The sequence below is a fragment of the Papaver somniferum genome, unplaced genomic scaffold (genome assembly GCF_003573695.1).
Source record: "Papaver somniferum cultivar HN1 unplaced genomic scaffold, ASM357369v1 unplaced-scaffold_132, whole genome shotgun sequence".
Lineage (NCBI taxonomy): Eukaryota > Viridiplantae > Streptophyta > Magnoliopsida > Ranunculales > Papaveraceae > Papaver > Papaver somniferum.
The window spans coordinates 7,662,201-7,683,230 of record NW_020622381.1 but is presented as its reverse complement, the minus strand read 5'-3'; the positions used below and the strand labels follow the sequence as shown (position 1 = coordinate 7,683,230).

Sequence of the window (21,030 nt, the reverse complement as noted above, 5' to 3'; positions counted from 1 at the left end):
GAGACAACTGCTTGCATAGTCATTGCTTCAACCCGAAAGTTCGACTATTATAAGCCGGTTGCATGTACAGTTTTAGGGCAGTCATTGAGATACAGAACACATACAACGATACAAGCAGTGGGGGAGTTTGAATTTCCTCTAAATTATGCAATAGCCCTGTCCACCACTACTACCTCACCAGTAATCTTTACAAGAACATTCACCATTCTTAAAATGGTGGAACCTGTTTCTATCTCTCACAATTATTTCCCGATCGAAAACCTCAGAAATGAACTTACTAGCTTGGTGGCAATCTTTGCACACTCTCAAATTCTTTGATATCCGAATGATAGATCCAGGTTTGGTTTTCAATAACCCAAAAGCAATGGCAAGCTTTTCGCTGTGGAAGTACAATGGATTCTCCTTTTCCTCTTCCTCAACAATATCATGCGATACTGCATCAGTTTCAGGTATATAACCTACCGATCTGATGCATGTCAACATTTCATCAACCTTGGCATATATCTCTTTAGATTCAGGATGCATCCTACCTCCAGCAATGAACTCGCTAACAACGCCATCCAACTCGATTACAGAAAAACCAGGCACCTTTTTTACTCCTCGATCATTCATCAACTTTCTCACTCTGGCAACATCATCCCATCTACCTACATTTGCATATAAGTTTGCTAATAACACGTAACGACCACTGTTATGGGGTTCTAACTCGATTACTTGTTTTCCTATTTCTTCACCCAACTCGATGTCTCCATGAATTTTACATGCTCCCAGAAGTGCACCCAGTACACCTGCATCAGGACTCATTGGCATCTCATCTATAAGCCTTTTTGCTTCGTCTAGAAACCCAGCTCTACCAAGCATATCCACCATGCACCCAAAGTGCTCCATCTTCGGCTCAATTCTGTGAACTTGTTTCATGAGGTGAAAGTAATGCTGTCCCTCTTCAATCAAACCTTTATGAGCACATGCACTAAGCAAATTCACAAACGTGATCCCATCCGGAGCTACCATCTGTTTTTGCATCTCCTCAAAAAGCTCTATTGCAGCTTTCCCTTGCCCGTGCATTGCTATTCCTCCAATCATACAATTCCATGAAGAAATCCCTTTGTGTTTTAACCCATTAAAGACTTCAAATGCTTTCTCTAAACATCCACATTTACAATACATGTCAATAATAGTTGTTGCTAGTTTCGAATCCACTTCGAATCCACTCTTCTTTATATGTTCATATATCCACTCTCCTTGCTCTAGAGCTCCCAATCCTGTACAAGCTGATAACATACTAGCTGCAACAAATTTATCCAGCTTAACTTTCTCTAACTGCATCCTTTCAAACAATCGAAAAGCTTCATGAAAACGGTCACTTTGAACATACCCTGCAATCATAGCATTCCAAGAAGCAGAATTCCTTTCCGGCATCGACTCAAAAACTTCATACGCATCATCTAGAAAACCCAACTTCGAATACCCAGTAATCAAAGTAGTCCAAGAAACAAAATCTTTATTCACCATTTTATCAAACACCCGTCGTGCATCATCCAAACACTCAAAATTCACATACATATGAATCAAGTTGTTCAAACAAAACTTATCTCCCTGAAATCCAAACTTCAAAACATGTGCATGTATCTGTCTTAACTCCATTGTCTGATTTCCATTACAACAAGCTCTAATCACACATGGGTAAGTAAACTTATTAGGATAAACAGAGTTTTCTAACATTTGAGAATACAATATTATACAATCTTTTGTTATATGAGAGTTCAAGTAACCTCTAATAATAGTATTATAAATGAAAGTATCTGGTTTTGCAATTCCATGAAACACTTTAAGGGCATAATTCATATCACCTGATTTAGATATTGCACAAAATTTGATAACTCTCCCTATGGCATCATTATCTTTTGATAGGCCTAATCTAATGATTTTTGAGTGGTACTGTTTTAGTTCAACCATACTGACACAGTTTTCAAGGCCATCGGATGTCGAAAGATTTGATCTTGATGAAGTTGAAGATGGTGGTGGTGGAGAGGTTTGAAGTAATACAGGAGAAGAAAAAGCCATGATTTCTTCAGAATCAAAAATGTAAGCCTCTAATTCTCCATAATGGGTCTATAAGTAACGTGACACAGAGAGATGGCCCAATTGGATTCCTATGCACCGATCCCTTAAGCCATGGGGAAAACAACCCAAAATTTTGTCACGCCATCCTCGATTCAAAAGAAGGCTGTTTTGAGGCATACTCATTTTTTTTTTTTTTTGAGACATACTCAAATTTCGAGCCGAACTTATGTTTTTCTATCTCGGTTCGACTGATAACTTTTCAGCCGAATTTAAATAAATGTATACCACGAAACATTTGAGTATGCCTTAAAAGAGGTTTCATTCAAAAGAACATATGTAAAAAAGTTGATATATTAACTTTCGGTATATGTTGTGTTTGGGTTTTAGAAAGTTTAAAATTAGGGTTTGAGTTGGAGGACCAAAGTTGATTGCGATGACAGTTACATAATCTGGTTATTATGGACTTGTTTAATATTATCTTTTAATTTATTTACTAACTTTGTCCTTGAAACATAGATAATCATTGTTTGCGATCCGGTGTGCTCGACCGAAAAGTAGATTTTGAGATTGTTTGTATGGTAAAAATACTTCTACCCTAAACACGAATTTGATGATGATTTTGTCGAAAATCGATCCGCTGCTTAAATCTCCAATTGAACATTATAAGGGGGTACCTGCAAAAAACCCTCCGATGCTAAAGTTAGACAGAATTTTCCACAGGAGATTTTGTGTGTAAGATTGCTTACCTTTTGGGGTTATGAACCCCTGTATTTATATGGTGTGAATTTCCGTTTCATTTTTTAATTTTGTGTTAGGCATCCATTACCATAACTGGCCCCCACATGCCTCCTTCAATAATTGACCCTTGCATGGCTCTCCAATATAAATTTAATTTAATCATCCTTGCGTATTCCATAATATATTGTAGACCCTTCTGGAATGTTCCTTTAAGCTATGGAACTAGCCAAGCAAAAATGGGTGTCTAAGACCAAGCCCAAGAATTAGTGTAAAATGACAAGCCCAAAAGAAAAGTTAGCTTAAGCAAACAGTGGGGCGGATATATCCTCTAGGCCAACTGAGCATGGGCTGAAAGATTGTTGAGCCAACGACTCAACTCGGCTAGACTTACCGAGCTAGCTCTTCAGTTCTTCGTTTTTCTTTTATTCTCTGAAGCGTGTTCTTGAATCGAGTACGTTGGTCATGAAGAGATTAGTAAACTTGGTGAAGCTAGACAGGTGTTGAAGTTGATAAAGCTTTGGAGAAGAAAAAATAGATGATGCTGTTATAATTGGAATTAGGGTTTATAGTGTTAATTAATGTTCTGAAGATTTAGAAGATGCATTAAGGAGTTATTGTTGATGAAGAATCATGGGTAGAGGTTTAATTGAAGTTCTGAAGTTATTCTAGAGAAGAATCAATGATTTAGGGTTTCTCAAGATGAACTGGAAGTTCGATTCAGTGATGTTTAAGAAGGATTGAAGTTTGGGTTTTCATTGATTGAGGAACGGGGTGGAGTTAATTAGATGTTGGAGCTTTAATTTCAGTTTAGTTGTGAAATTTGGAATTAGGGTTCTTGAGTCTCGATCTCAAATAAGGAAGATGTAATTGAAGGATGAACTTGGATGTCTAGAAGATAGATTAGAGATGAATTTCGTGTTGTAGTGATTGACAATGAAGTTAAGGTGTTGGAATTGATTGGAAGATCAGTTGAGGGTGTGTTTTGATTGTTGCAGGACATGTGTGATGTTTTGAATGCATCCGAAGTTGTTAGTGGAGACTGAATGGTTGAGGTAATTGTTCTTCTGATATGTTTAGTGAAGTTATTTGGTGTTATTGTTTGAGCATGTGTAGTTGATAATTGAGTTAAGGCCTGAGTTGGGTATGAAGTGGGAATGATGAATGAAGTTGAAGTTGTAATTAGATTTTATGCAGAATCGCATTCACAGGGGATTTGTGTTGTCTTAATATGTAGTTGTGTATGGAGTTATAATTAGTAGAAATATGTACATGAATGAATCATTAAGTGTGGTATTGAGGTGAATTTCAAATGATGATGTTATGCTGAGACTGAGTTTGAAGTGTAAATGTGGAATTGAATAGGTAGTGCTATGGATTGTAGTTGTATGTGTGAAGTGGCTGCAATTTGTGATGTTGTTGAGTTTAAGTCACAATGGTTGTGACTGAGATAAATTGAACAGAATGGAGATGGTGGTATGCAATTACAGTGTTATTGCAGGGAGATGTGGTGTTGTTTGCAGATTCTGCAGGCAAGAATGAAATGCTTTAGAATGGATGAATGATTAGAGATATTATAGAAGTGGACAGTGATGTTGTTAAGGTTAGTGGTATGAATTAGGCTGAGTCTATGGGAGGGAGATTGTCAGTAGTAGATTGAATGACTAAAGTTTGGTGATTCGGTGTAGGCTGGCTTAGTACTGCAATAGCAGGTAAAGCTTAGATTACAATTGTATATTGAATTGTTGAATTCTATTTGAATAAATGAAATGTTTAGTAGTTGTATAAACTTCTGTTCTTGAATATTAGGCCCGTTAGTTATCTTAGTCAGATTATCTGACTGACTATGTTCTTAGCTGACTCAAATATCTGACTGAGTCGAGTCAGACCTTAACTCAGTTAACTAGATCTAACCAGACTGTAGCCAACTCAGTGCGAGTAAGACTTCAACCTTGGACCTTGATCTTTGACTGGACTTAGACATTGACTGTTAGTTGACCCTTGACCGTTAGTTCGACCGTTAATGACTGTTAGTTGACTTTAGTGGACTTGGGCTTTGGATAGTTTTCTGAATTAGATGTTTTGGACCTCTTGTGGTCCGAATTATACTTTGACTTCTCTACAAAGTTGTAGACATTCATAAGACTGAGCTAATAAACTATAGAATCAACCTAATTATGTTAGTAAACCCTTAGATGAGTTAAAGTATAAAATGGAAGCCGTAGAATCATAAATGGGCTTAGAACCATTAGTTAGACTTGTATGATTCTTGTATGAGCCATTTTGCCTAGATTCTTAGACCTCTTGTGTGATTAACAGTTAGTCTTTATTAACAATGATCGATTCAAAGGATGAACCAGTGGATCGTGGATCTCGAGGTAGGCGTGGCTTGTCATCAAAAGAGGTGGGAAAACATTTGACTCTTTTGTAACCATTATTCTTTTACAAAAATCTTTGTTTATTAAACTCATGCATTGTCAGTTTGTGCATTCCATGCATTGTTTAACTTGTATTATGATAATTCTGTTGATTATGTTAATCTTTCCATGGATTGGAAAGGACCTGTAATGTTTTGTTTGTCCTTATGAATTGTATGGGAAATCAGAATTTCCACGTGTGGTATATAGGATATGCTCCTTCACATATATACCTGCTTTCTTTCGAACTTTTATGCACATGGCTAGGGAGATACACCACAATATTATTATTAGGTGCTGGAATTTTGGCATTGAATATTATACATTGTTTGAAAGAAGGAGTTTGTTCCATATACATGATTGTTTACTTCAGTGACTTGGTCGTTATTTAATGTTTGGGAAAACATGTATTGTTTTCCAAATCTTGACTTTGATTACTTAAAAGTTAAATGTTATTCCTACTGGGCACCCATTTTAGGGATGATCACATTCCTACTTTCAGTTTCAGAGACAAATCAGAGTTGCATAGCAAAAGCTTCAAGGGTTGATATCGTTAGTTGGTTAACTTCTGCTATGTTTATTATGTTGTATAATCTGTTTGTAAACTAAATGACTATTGTATATGTATCATTTGAGAGAAGGTTTGTATATATATATATTTCAGAGCGGGGCTAGTTTTGGGTTAAGCTTTTGGAGCAGATTTCTTAATTGAATGTTTAAGTAAATGAAATTGGATTCGTAGTGCCTATTTATTTAGTTAATCTCTTGGATTAGTCAGCTGCTAGCTTTGGGGGCGCAATAGTGTTGGTGCCAGAGCTCACTATTGGATCTTACATGGGAAACAATAAGAATAGCCAGTGCCAGTTAGTGAACTAGGTCAGTAAGAACTGGGTTGGGTTGGGTTGTGAGATAAATCTTAATCACTAAAAGCTATCAATAATTAAAAGATTCATTTGATTGATTGATTTGTTGTTTGGTTGTTTGTATAAGTAATGAAGTAAAAATTGTGGGGTACACCAATAACTTTAGCTAATAAAGATTGGAGAATAATTAGTTTAAAATTTTGAACACGTACACAATCTAATATTAGAAAAATAGTGGGATTAGTATTATTGATAAATTTTGAATGTCACATAAAAATTTATTGAGTACCTTGACTTATACGTAGAATCAACAATTTATAAATACATAAATGTTAATAATATTTTTGGGACTGGACAATATTTGTAAGAGTAGTTAGAATAATAGTTCAACCATCATTGTTAGTAATCAAAAAAAATATTATAATGATAATTATAAATGATAATAATAGTAATAATAATTTTAATGAATTAATGTTAGTATTTATCAATTAGTATCATATTGAATCTCACCTAACTAAAATTTCATTACAGATATATAACGATAAATATAATAATTATGAGTAAATAGCTACGGAAAATTATTAACGCTTATCTATGGTTAAGTTTTTATGAAAAATTGGAAATATAGGTTTTGCGTTTTAAACTAGATAGATAATATAGTACTTATAGACGATAGACATAAGAAGGTGGGGACATGTATTATATAAATAAAAAGACTCAACTTATTAGTAATCTTGTATCGAAATTATCTTTAGTCTAACAAATGATCCACTAAATCACTAAATTATACGCATGAAGTGACATTTATAGTACTTGAATTCTTAGTACAAAATTAGACTTAAAGGAGAATAAATTTTCCTATTAATAAGATACGTTATATTAATAGCAAAATCTAAAGACTATTAAAATATGTTATAATTTTATTCACTCAAATTTAAATCATATTAATTAAAGTACCAACGCCTATATTTAACAAGATATATAATACATATTCAATCTGAATAAATAAAATCTGTTATATCAATCCTTACGTGAATGTAGAATTATATTTAAAAGATTAAGGCTTAGAGTACCAACCGGACTATCAACTTAAAAGTAATGAGAATAATAACATAGTTGATAAAGGTATTCGAGTAATTAAATTGGCAGGAAACTGATGATGGATAACATTTGGAAAATTTATACATGGTATCACAGTAAAGTTAAAAATTATCAGATATTACAAATTGACGTAAAATCGAATTGGGATTACTTATATTGGTGAAAGAAATGAATAAATAACAATTCAGATGGTTAAATTGCTAAAAATGATGTAAACTGTTTATATATTTTACGAAGTAAATTTATCAGACTTACACCAATTACGATAAAAGTTTAGAGACTAACTAATCTTAATAAATTAATACTTAGTTAATCTAGCACTGGGGAATAGTGAGGTTGGTAATTCTTGTGTGTTCCTGTGATACTTGTTACGTAGGTAGGCATTGTCAGCCGTCGCGAACCTAGACAGGGAAACTGCATTCTTGTATCACTAGGCATAGAAGGGGGACTTACTTCTATTAGCGAACTAATAGATTCCAAATTTTAATTAGAAACTTTATTATAGAATATCTCCTGAAGTACTTAGAACCAACACGTTAATGAAATAAAAAATTAGTGTAGAGAATTTAAATCTAAAATTCATAGATTCTATTATAGAGATTCACGTAAGAAACTTAGACTTTCTCTCTTGGATAGAACTTAAAACAATAAAGTTGAATCTAGAGCCACAAATTTTAGTTGTAGACAACCATATAGATTTGTGCTTTGTCTTATGTTGTTTGTGCTTAAACAAGAGATAGGATTTCTCTATAAGGTAGGGAGTTTTTCTGAAGAACATAAGGATGATTTGATTTTCGAGGACGAAAATGAATAAGGTGGGGAGAATGTAAATACCCTCAAGCTCGTCAACGCTATTAGACCAATCAACTGTCGAATTAGTCGATAATAACTCGTTTAGCTTAACGCGAGCGTTAATTAATAAAAATTAACCTAACAACGATTTAAATACGAAACTAGTACCGTTGGATAGATCTCGAAAATTTACGCGGAATGGACTACTCGAACGGGGTAATCAGATATCGGATGAAGGAGATGTTATCAGTTTTGTTATTTTGTATGAAGAGAAAATTAGTCACTTTGCCTTGAATCGCCTGGCTGCCCTTATCGTATGGATGAGTGCCTTTAGAAACTTTGGGTCGGCCTTATCTCTAGTCAAATCGAGAGGATAACTCTCATTATGTTTGTCTTCTTCTTCATTCTTCTTTCTGCTTCTCTTTCTGTTTCTCTTTCTTTCCCCTTCTTCTTCTTCTTCAATTATTCGTTTTTCTCTTCTTCCCTGAAGCGTGTTCTTGAATCAAGTACGTTGGTCATGAAGAGATTAGTAAACTTGGTGAAGCTAGGCAGGTGTTGAAGTTGATAAATCTTTGGAGAAGAAGAAATAAATGATGTTGTTATAATTCGAATTAGGGTTATAGTGTTAATTAATGTTCTGAAGATTGAGAAGATGAATTAAGGAGCTATTGTTGATGAAGAATCATGGGTAGAGGTTTAATCGAAGTTCTGAAGTTATTCTAGAGAAGAATCAATGATTTAGGGTTTCTCAAGATGAACTGGAAGTTCGATTTAGTGATGTTTAAGAAGGATTGAAGTTTGGGTTTTCATTGATTGAGGAACGGGGTGGAGTTAATTAGATGTTGGAGCTTTAATTTCAGTGAAATTGGGAATTAGGGTTCTTGAGTCTCGATCTCAGATAAGGAATATGTAATTGAAGGATGGACTTGGATGTCTAGAAGATAGATTAGAGATGAGTTTTCGTGTTGTAGTGATTGACAATGAAGTTAAGGTGTTGGAATTGATTGGAAGATCAGTTGAGGGTGTGTGTTGATTGTTGCAGGACATATGTGAAGTTCTCAATGCATCCGAAGTTGTTAGTGGAGACTGAATGGTTGAGGTAATTGTTCTTCTGATATGTTTAGTGAAGTTATTTGGTGTTATTATTTGAGCATGTGTAGTTGATAATTGAGCTAAGGCCGGAGTTGGGTATGAAGTGGGAATGGTGAATGAAGTTGAAGTTGTAATTAGATTTTATGCAGAATCGCATTCACAGGGGATTTGTGTTGTCTTGAGATGTAGTTGTGGATGGAGTTATAGTTATTAGAAATGTGTACATGAATGAATCAGTAAGTGTGGTGTTGAGGTGAATTTCAAATGATGGTGTTATGTTGAGACTGAGTTTGAAGTGTAAATGTGGAATTGAATATGTAGTGCTATGGATTGTAGTTGTATGTGTGAAGTGGTTGCAATTTGTGATGTTGCTGAGTTTAAGTCACAATGGTTGTGACTGAGATAAATTGAACAGAATGAAGATGGTGGTATACAATTACAGTGTTATTGCAGGGAGATGTGGTGTTGTTTGCAGATTGTGCATGCAAGAATGAAATGCTTTAGAATGGATGAATGATTAGAGTTATTATAGAAGTGGACAGTGATGCTGTTAAGGTTAGTGGTATGAATTAAGCTGAGTCTATGGGAGGGAGATTGTCCGTAGTAGATTGAATGACTAAAGTTTGGTGATTCAGTGTAGGCTGGCTTAGTACTGCAATAGCAGGTAAAGCTTAGATTACAATTGTATATTGAATTGTTGAATTTTATTTGAATAAATGAAATGTTTAGTAGTTGTATAAACTTATGTTCTTCAATATTAGGCCCGTTAGTCATCCTAGTAAGATTATCCGACCTACTATGTTCTTAGCTGACTCAAATATCTGACTGAGTCGAGTCAGACGTTAACTCAGTTGACTAGACCTAACCAGACTGTAACCGACTCCGTGCGAGTTAGACTTCAACCTTGATATTTGACTGGACTTAGACATTGACTGTTAGTTGACCCTTGACCGTTAGTGACTGTTAGTTGACTTTAGTGGACTTGGGCTTAGGATAGTTTTCTGAATTAGATGTTTTGGACCTCTTGTGGCCCAAATTATACTTTGACTTCTCTACAAAGTTGTAGACATTCATAAGACTGAACTAATAGATTATAGAATCAACCTAATTGTGTTAGTAAACCCTTAAATGAGTTAAAGTATAAAATGGAAGTCGTAGAATCATAAATGGGCTTAGAACCATTAGTTAGACTTGTATGATTCTTGTATGAGCCATTTTAGCTAGAGTCTTAGACCTCTTGTGTGATTAACAGTTAGTCTTTATTAACAACGATCGATTCAAAAGATGAACCATTGGATCGTGGATATCGAGGTAGGCGTGGCTTGTCATCAAAAGAGGTGGGAATACATTTGACTCTTTTGTAACCATTATTCATTTACAAAAGTCTTTGTTTATTAAACTCATGCGTTGTCAGTTTGTGCATCCCATGCATTGTTTAACTTGTATTATGATAATTCTGTTGATTCTGTTAATCTTTCCATGGATTGGAAAGGACCTATAATGTTTTGTTTGTCCTTATGAATTGTATGGGAAATCAGAATTTCCACGTGTGGTATATAGGATATGTTTCTTCACATTTATACCTACTTTCTTTCGAGCTTTTATGCACATGGCTAGGGCGATACACCACAATATTATTATTAGGTGCTGGAATTTGGCATTGAATATTATACATTGTTTGAAAGAAGGAGTTTGTTCCATATACATGATTGTTTACTTCAGTGACGTGGTCGCTATTTAATGTTTGGGAAAACATGTATTGTTTTCCAAATCTTGTCTTTGATTACTTAAAAGTTAAATGTTATTCCTGCTGGGCCCCCTTTTAGGGATGATCCCATTCCCACTTTCAGTTTCAGAGACAGATCAGAGTTGCGTAGCAAAATCTTCAAGGGTTGATATCGTTAGTTGGTTAACTTCTGCTATGTTTATTATGTTGTATGATCTGTTTGTAAACTAAATGACTATTTTATATGTATCATTTGAGAGAAGGTTTTGTATATATATATTTCAGAGCGGGGTTAGTTTTGGGTTAAGTTTTTGGAGTAGATTTCTTAATTGAATGTTTAAGTAAATGAATTAGATTTGTAGTGCCTACTTATTTAGTTAATCTCTTGGATTAGTCAGTTGCTGGCTTTGGGAGCGCAACACTATCAACTTAAGTTACGTTGAGAAACATTGGATCAAGATGATGATGTTTCCGGATAGAGTTCGGTCCAGCCGTCGGACAGTGTTGCCGCTGCGCCAACCGTCGTCGGAACACCGCCGCTGAAACTTGCCGCCGTCAAACGCCACCGGGTAAGGCCGCCGGCGACCTGCTACTGCACGGTGCCGTAATGTTGACGCAGCTTGAGAAAATGACATGACGTCATCGTGACGTCACCTGCTGGCGTCGTGCTGACGTCATCGATGGTTGATTTTACGACGTTATGATGAACAGTTAAGATTCGCTCCCCACTGACGCCGTTACCGATCCGTTAACGACGTTAAAATGTGATAGAATATATTCTGTGTATATGCTGACGATGTCATAAACGGTGGAGGAATATTCCTTCCCAGAACAGAATATGCTGACGGAGTTAAAGGAATATTCTTTTCTTCCAGAGAATATGCTGCTGACGTCATCATTGCTGACGTCATCGACGACTAAGATGCTGACTGAGTTTCTGTGGATGACTTGGCAGATTCTGATCGGCTCGTACTGCTGACTGTGTCAAATGTGCAACTGACGTCGTGGCGCCTGCTTGCTTTGGGTATTTTGCATATGGGCTTTCATGTGTTATGTTTATGAAGCCTAGTTAGCCATACTTGGCTAACAAGAGGAACCTATGAGGCCCAATGAACAATACTTAGATACTGAGGCTTAGTTAGCCTTCTTTAGCCAAAATGAGGAGCCTATCAGGCCCAACTAAGCATACTTAGCTAATAAGAGTCTTATTAGTCCCACATAAGACCATTTTGTGTGAAACCATCATGGTCTCCCATTATTAAGCTTAAGTTATCCCACTTTATGGCCCATCTTCTTGTATGAAGTATTAGTACAAACATCGCCCCCTCTTAATCCATAACTGGTTATGGGTTGAGAAGTTCGGGTTCTCTGATTCTACTGGCAAATGAATTTGCCTTTTTCCGGAGTGTTGCGTAACTCGCCCCCAAGCGCGTTGTTCGGAGTGTTATGCAACTCGCCCTCAGGAACTTAATGATTGCGCTGGAGTGTCATATATCTCACCCCCAATTGGTTGAGGTGACATATAACTCGCCCCTAGTATGTTATGTGTCATGCTGCTCAATGCTCGCGCAAGGGTGCACTTCCCTGCTGCATTTCGCTCGCGCATGGAATGCAAAGTTGAGTTTTTATGCTATCTTGAATTCGTGCAGGGGCCAATCCTACTATTCAAGATACGCGCAGAGTCGAGATGTGTACATTTTCACATTCCTGGGCAGGTGAAAATGTTCGCCACATTTGTTGATGTCCCATATGATGGGGATGCAATTGGAATAGGGTAAAAAATGCTCGAACTGTGCATTCACCCTATCTGCGAGGTGTCAGAGGCGTTGCTGACAGTAGGCTTGAACTATACTATTTTTCCATTTAGGGCTGACTGCGGGTTTCAACGTCCGCAGTAGCTTATAATTAAACACGAAAATTTTTGATAAAGTGCGGAATACCAAGATAATGTTGAATTAAATTTTTGAATAGAAATAACAAGATAAATGCCTACTGCTCGACAACAGATGCCTCGTTGAAACCTTTGCGTGGAAAACCCAGTGGGATAAACCATCATAAAGGAAAAAGAGTGCAGCACAGCAGGATTTGAAATTACTCTTAATGATAAAACTTCTTCAAGTGGAACGAATTCCATGGCTTCCGCAGTTTTGAATCTTGAGTACCATCGAGGTTCCTCAGGTAGTAGGAGCCACGAGATGCTGGCCTGTCCACTATGTATGGACCTTCCCAGTTTGCTCCGAGCTTCCCACAACTTGGTTTCATTGTGGCTGCTCGGGTTTTCTTCAAGACATATTCCCATGGGTTGAATGACCATTCTCTGACTTTACGATCATAGCTCAGCTTGATTGCCTGCTGGTATCGGACCAACTGCTGTAAGGATGTTTCTCTTTGTTCTTCTAGCAACTCTTTATCCAAAGCCAGTATGTTGTCATTTTTCCCAGATTTGACAACACGAGTTTTGGTAGTCTTGAGATGTACCTCGGTGGGTATGACTGCCTTTGTCCCAGTGTAAATGGCGAAAATCCAGTGGATCTTTTTGGGGTTGTTCGATAGGACCATAAGACTCCAGGGAATTCTACTGTCCATTTTTCGCCTTCTCCAGCTTTTTCTTGAGATTCTCCATAATAACGCGATTGGTCGCTTCCGCCTGCCCGTTGCTCTGAGCATAGTAAGGAGATGAGAAATTGTGGCGAATATTCAGGTTCTTGCAAAAGTCTTTGATCACCCCAGAATCGAACTGCTTCCCATTGTCTGATATTATCGCGTCTGGGATTCCAAATCTGCAGACGATATTCTCCCATATGAACCTTTTCACATCATGTCTGGTAACGTGTACCAGTGCCACTGCTTCGATCCATTTGGTGAAATAATCAGTAGCGGCTAGTACGAATTTAACGCCTCCAGGAGCTTTGGGAAGTGGTTCGACGATGTCTAGTATCCACATAGAGAATGGTCAGGGACTAAAAACTGGATGCAATTCGTTGGCGGGCCTTTTAGGAACTGGAGCGTGCTCTTGGCATGGCACGCATTTCTGTGCGTATTCTTTTGCATCTTTCTGCATGTGTGGTCAGAAGTATCCCTGGGAAAGTATCTTGTGTGCGAGATTACGCCCTCCAGAATGGTTGCCACATATTCCTTCATGAGCCTCTGCTAATATCTGTTGCCCTTCTTCGGCTGATATGCACCGCAAAAATGGGTCCAAAGCTACAGGTTTGCGGTATAACTGTCCCTCGATCATTGAATATCTCCAAGCATTCTTCTTCAATTTTGAAGCGAGATGTTCATCTTCTGGGAGTTCACTGGTTGTCAAATACCGAACATAAGGTCGACGCCAGTCTGAAGTTTTTTCAGCAGGACTGCTTGAATCATCTATCACCGGACTGTCAACATCCATATTGCTGTCAACGTTCTCGATATCTCCCTGTGCTGATGTAGTTTCCCTCTCGCCCCCACTAGCGTGTTCGAGAGCCAAAACAAAGTGGCTGTCAGAGATGCTAGGTAACTCTTGAAAATACACTACAACGAAACGGGTGGTATCAGTTTCGACTGCGGAAGAAATATATGCTAAAGCAATTGCGTGCCTGTTTTCCAGCCATGGTCGCTGCCCAATAGATAACTGGTCGAATTCATTTGCCATCTCTCTCATATGATCCAAATATAAGGCCATCCTCTCTTCCTTGGCTCTGTAGGTCCCCAAAAACTTGTTCACTACTAGCATAAAATCAATTACCAGCTTTACGTTCTTCGCATCTAACTGTTTGACAGCCTTTAAACCCATAATTACTGCTTCATATTCAGCTTCATTGTTTGATGCTTGGAAACCCAATCTGGTTGCTTTCTCAATCCTAGAACCTTCGGAGTAAGGATGACACATCCAACTCCAGCTCCACCAATATTTGATGACCCATCAGTAAACACGGTCCATAATGGTTCAGGTACATCGATCTCCATTGCGGACTCGCCCCCAGTCTGATCAATGGCTGGCTCTATGGGTTTGAATAACTCCTCTTCTTCTCCGCAACCGTTTCTATGTCGTCCACAGGAAAGTATGCTAGCAGTGCAGCTAGGGGGTGTCCCTTCTCTACATTTCTAGTTTCGTACTTGATTTCATACTCCCCCAGAAAATTTTACCATATGGATAGTCAGCTGGAATCATCAGCACGTTCCAGGATTCTCTTCTGCGGGTATTTTGAGTATATTACGATCTGCCTCCCTTGGAAATAAGGTTTGAGGTGACGAGATGCATGCAACAGTGCAAGTGCTATCTTCTCAATTTTCTTGTACCGTGTTTCCGCCCCTGTCAAATATTTGCTGACGAAATAAACAGGATTTTCATGTGGATCTGTAACAAACAACACTGCACTTACAACGTTCTCCGTTACAGCCAGATAAACTCCGACAGGTTGTCCAGTTTTTGGACTCACCAGAACTGGGGGAGTTGACAAATACCGTTTTATCTCATCAAAAGCCTTTTCGTACTCATCTGTCCAGCCAAAATTCACTGCTTTCTTCAAAACATCAAAGAATGGTTTGAACCGATCCGACGAGCGTGAAATGAAACGATTTAAAGCTGCTAATCGTCCCGCTAGCTTATGGACCTCCTTCTTCGTTCTTGGGGATGGCATTTCTCTGATGGCTCTGATTTGCTCCGGATTCGCCTCGATTCCTCTGTGTGTCATCAAGTATCCAAGGAACTTTCCCGAGGATAGCCCGAATAAAGATTTTGCTGGATTGAGCTTCATTCGATATTGCCTCAATATATCAAACGTCTTCTGCAGATCAATAAAATGTGACTCCTTTTTCTCAGATTTCACTACCATATCGTCAATATATACTTCCATCGTCTTCCCGATCAGATCCTTGAACATATGGTCTACCAAATGCTGGTAGGTCGCCCCTACGTTCTTTAGCCCGAACGACATTACAGTATAGCAGTAAACTCCTATGTCAGTCACGAACGCAGTATGCTCTTGATCTTCTTCGAACAAAGGTATTTGGTTATACCCCGAAAAACCGTCCATAAATGACTGTCTTCCATACCCTGAGGTTGCATCCACCAAATCTCTTATCCGCGGTAGTGGGTATGGGTCATTAAGACATGCTTTATTCAAATCAGTAAAATCGATACATACACGAATTTTACCATTCTTCTTTGGAACAAGTACGACATTAGACAACTAGCGAGGATGATGTACTGGTCGAATAAAGCCAACTTCCAACAACTTTTCGACTTCTGCAGTAACTCCACCTTTTTTGCTTTGCGCCATATTCCTGATTTTCTGACGAACTGGGTTGAACTTCTCATCGATATTTAGCCTGTGGCAGACTACATTCGGATCTATCTCAGGCATCTCAGCGAAACTCCATGCGAAAACGTCGGCGTTTTCCCTTAGCAATGTAATCAAACCATCACGTTCGTGTGCAGGAAGATCTGCCCCTACGAACATTGTTTTGTGCTTCTCATATCCAGTCTGGACCTCGATCAGTTCCTCAACTGTTGGGGGTTCAGCTGCGTCCTCTCCCATATATGATTCTGGAGGGAGAGGATTCTGTAATTGTTATTTCTGCTCGACTCACATGATTTGGTTCCCGCTAACTTCTGACTTCTTGTACTCGTCCATAGCACTCTCGTGACACTTGTGGGCGGCCATCTGGTCGCTCCTAACTTTCACGACTTCTTCAGGGGTAATAAACTTCTGATGATATGAGGATGTGATTGCACCGATCTCATGCAGCCAGTCTCGTCCTACGATCGCATTGTAGGGAGCTCTACAGTCAAGCAGCAAGAAGTTTCCTAGAACGGACTTGTCAGCCACTGTTGTAGGTATCTTCACTTTTCCAATTTCCTTTCTAACTTCGCCACTAAAATCGATAATTGGATTTTCATCCTTTTTTATCAAGTCGTGTGGGAGATTCATAGAGGAATAAGCTCCTGAAAACAGCACGCTCACTGAGCTTCCTGTATCCACTAGAATCCGGTGAACCTGAAACATGCCAATCCAAGCAGTTATAACGATAACATCATTGTGGGGAGCATATACACCTATCATGTCTGCCTTAGATAACTCGATCTTCGTGCACAAGCTCCCGAATTCCACTGACAAAATCGATATGATTTTTCAAGTACCATTCTTTTAACTGCCAGAGCTTTCTCCTGGTTTCATCTTCCGATCCCCGCCTGGTCATTGAATGGGTCCTGACATGACTGACATCAATCACATGTGCATTAATCACGTGTGCTGCGCCAAATTGCCCCGAACCTTTCCCAAAATCCTTTTTCACGTACTCTTGTAGCTTTCCAGCGTCTATCATTCGCTGGACTTCGATCTGTAAAGAGCGACAATTCTCAGTCTTGTGACCATGATCTTTATGATAATTGCAGTATTTGCTCTTATCACGTTTATCACGTGTCTCTGCTGGCAAAGGCCTAGGGGGCTCAAATCCTTGCTTATTTTTTCATACAACTCTGTCAGCCGTATGTTCAATGGTGTCAGCTTCATATCATGATACTTCTGATATCCAGTTTCCATTCGTTCCCCTTGATTTTTCTCTCGAACTTCACCTCGATCGTTATGCTATCCGCTCGAACGGTTCTTCGACTTGTCTTTATTCTCATCATTTGGATGATTGGATGATCTGTTAACTTCTTCTCGAGCTTTAGAATCATCCTCCACTCGAGCGTATTCTTATGCTCGATCATATAGTTCTTCCAAAGTATTTGCTGGCCTCTTGACCAAGGAACCGTACACACCCCTTTGATCATATTGGTATGCCTGTTTGTAAGCCGCGATGACGACTTCATCGTTGGTACCATCCACATCGGCCACCTCTTGCTTGAAGCGTCGAGTAAACTGTTTGATGCTTTCCTCCTTCCGAATTGCCAGAAGGAACAATGTGTGGCATCTCTTCCGATCACGTCTGTTGTATTTGTAGTGGGCAAAAAATTCGCCAACAAGCTTGTGGTAAGTCCTGATCGACTGTGTCGTTAGCTGATTGAACCACGTTACTGCTCCACCAGTCAGTGACTGTGGAAACATCTTGCACATCAACTCATTGATGTACTGCTACAGAGTCATGGAAGTTTCATAGTGTAAAACATGCTGATGTGGATCATCTGTTTTCTCATCGAATTCTGGCAGCTTGGGAACTTGAAAATTCATTGGCGGCCGGAATTCTCTGATGTTCAGTTTGAAAGGAGCTCATGCGGTTCGACGCAACCTGTCTATCTTTTCCTCTTTGGAGCGCTTTTTCGACATTACCTTCTCGATCATCTTGGAAAGGCGAGCATTTATAATTGCGCTTATGTCGCCATCAGAGGTACTGTCTTCCTGCTCATAATCTCGGTCCTCTGGAATATGAGCTTTAGATCTCATTCTTTTCCTTTGGGGTCCAGTGGGCTCTCTTCTAGCTCTGCCTTGCTCTGAACGAGCATAGTAATCGGGCGAAAATTCTCTCTCATCGTGCCGATCTCGAACCTCATCTTCATCATTCCTGAGACGTTTTGAATGGGTGGTAGTTCTGGACGCACTCTACTGAGTCGCAGATGGCCGGGTCCCTGCTCGTCGGGGTCGTACATGTCTTCGTTTAGGTAGATCTCCAGTGACCAACAGATTTTTGTCTGGCCGATCAAGATCGGTCACTTATCTGTTTCGGTCTGCAGCTTTCGGGAAAACTCGACTTCCAAGGCACCGCCATACAGACATACCCCTTTGGTTGTTCAGATTACCAGATCTAGGTCATGGCTGGTTTTCATGTTCTAATCTCAGGAGAGCGTTCTCCTTTTCTAACTCGTTAAGCCGATTGAGTAAAAGTTCTTCCTCTGTACTAGGGGTCGCGGTGCGACCATCTTGTAGGTCATGTCGATCGTCATTCCTCCTATACGGGTTGCCGAACACATGCCATTTATTTCCTCGAACTTGTGGGTTTTCCCCATCAACATCCATTTCTTCGTTATCGATCACTGGTTGTTTTTCCCTTCTCCGATTCATATCTGGAGTTTTGTTACGGAAACGATCTCGATCTCGTCCACGATTCAGGGTATGTTATGAGCATGATCACGATCTAGGGCTCTGTCATGAGCACGATTTTGACCCTGTCTGTTTCCACTGGGTACTGCTGGAGCTGACTGAACCTCAATTTCGTTTCTTTCAGCTTCGCATCTCCTGCGATGTTGGGAATCGCTAACAGAATCGTCCCTTCGTGCAGTCTGTCTGACTACTGCCATAACTCGATTTGGTAAAACACGATTATCTTTTCTAGAAAGCCTTGGTCGGCGCCAATGTTTGTATGGTAAAAATACTTCTACCCTAAACACGAATTTGATGATGATTTTGTCGAAGATCGATCAACTGCTTAAATCTCCAATTGAACAGTGTAGGGGGAGTACCTGCAAAAAACCCTCCGATGCTAAAGTTAGACAGAATTTTGCACATGAGATTTTGTGTGTAGGATTGCTTACCTTTTGGGGTTATGAACCCCTGTATTTATATGGTGTGAATTTCCATTTCATTTCTTTAATTTTGTCTTAAGCTTCAATTGCCATAACTGGCCCCCGCATGCCTCCTGCAATAACTGGCCCTTGCATGGCTCTCCAATATATATTTAGTTTAATTATCCTTGCATATTCCATAATATATTGTAGACCCTTCTGGAATGTTCCTTTAGGTTATGGAACTAGCCAAGCAAAAATGGGTTCCTGAGACCAAGCCCAAGAATTAGTGTAAACTGACAAGCCCAAAAGAATAGTTAGCTTAAGCAAACAGTGGGGCGGATATATCCTCTAAGACAACTGAGCATGGGCAGAAATATTGTTGAGTCAACGACTCAACTTGGCTGGACTTACCGAGATGGCTCGGTTTGACCAGGTGATAGGTGTCTAAAACACCTAATTTTATATCTAGTATTTATGCTTTCTTTGCGACTTTTCTTGTAAATTATGTATCTTATGTTTGAATTTGAGTTATTAGGTACTTTGGAGTCATTTGGAGAGAAAGAAGAAGAAATTACTCAATTAGAGCTTAAAGGGCGAGAAGATCAATTTGCAGGCGAGTTACATTTGGAACTGGTTAGGATGTGCAAGATGGAGGTGAAGAATGAACTGTCAGTTGTGGGGAACTGACAGTTGAGAAAGAGAAGGTATGAGCTGTCAGTTTGCTGAAACTGACATGCCAAATGAACTAAAGTGGCCCTTATCTGCCTCACTCGGGTGGATTTATCCTCTATATTACATCAAACCTAAATTTTAGAGGAAGAGATGATTGGATTTTATTTCTTTTCCTCCCCCTGAAATGAACATTTCCGGCTGCTCTGTCCGGGAGTTTTAGAACTCAGAGAAAGAAATTGAGAGATGCAGAGATGGAATGAAGTTCTGATGAGTTTCAAGGCCGAGAAGATCAAGAATCTTCTCTGTTCAGATGGGGTTTGTGTGACGAATTTCTGTAGCTGAGAATACACAGAGAAAGAAGGAATTAATGTTGTTGATTGTTAGATTTAGGGTTTGGTTCGAATTGATCTGGAGAAGGTTTAATTGCTTGGTTATCAACTGAGTTCTTGTAGATGCTGCCATGAATGATTGAGCTTAAATGGAAATGAATTTAAGGGTTTGAGATGAATCATAAATATGGGTTTGTCTCAGGTTCAGGGTTACATCGAGAATCAGTTGGTATTACTCTGAATTGAAGAAATTGATTCAAGGGTTTTTTGGTGTTGAACAACTGAAGTTGAATTGTTGGGGTCTTGGTACTGGAATTGATGGCTACTGAAATGGATTTTACCTGGTGCAACTGAAGTTGGTGAAACTGAGTAGATGAAAGTGCAGATGCAGTAGTAAGTGATTGTCCTGGTGACTGCTTTGAGTACTGGTGGAATTCATAGCTGAAATGGATGTTGTATTGACTGGGAGATTGCGGAATGAGTTGTATCTGAGCAGCTGAATATCGTTGAGAAATGTTGGAGCTGCTTATGGTGGACTTTTGCAGGAAATGGTGAAAATGCTGAACTGGTGGTGCTCGGAGTGGTGTCACAGATGAACTAGAAGATGAAGTGATGGTCCATTACAGATTTGAAGCCGAGAACTTGGATGTTGTTGTGCAAAGATTTGAGCTTGTTTACAAGGTCGAGAAAATGGGAGGTTGTACTGAAATGCAAATGAGCAGGTGGATACTGCAATGGAGGTTGAATTGGTGTTGTTGTCATCAAGGGGACTGACATGGCTATTGCAGATGAATTATGGTGGATGTTG

At 39.0% G+C, this 21,030-nt stretch overlaps 1 protein-coding gene across 1 annotated transcript; it reads right to left on the bottom strand.

Moving 5' to 3' along the window:
• Positions 1–28: 28 nt before the first annotated feature.
• LOC113333305 (pentatricopeptide repeat-containing protein At5g66520-like) lies at positions 29–2,064 on the bottom strand. Its single transcript, XM_026579816.1, has one exon. The coding sequence runs from the start codon at positions 2,062–2,064 to the stop codon at positions 175–177; it is 1,890 nt and encodes a 629-aa protein (XP_026435601.1). The 3' UTR covers positions 29–174.
• Positions 2,065–21,030: the final 18,966 nt, after the last annotated feature.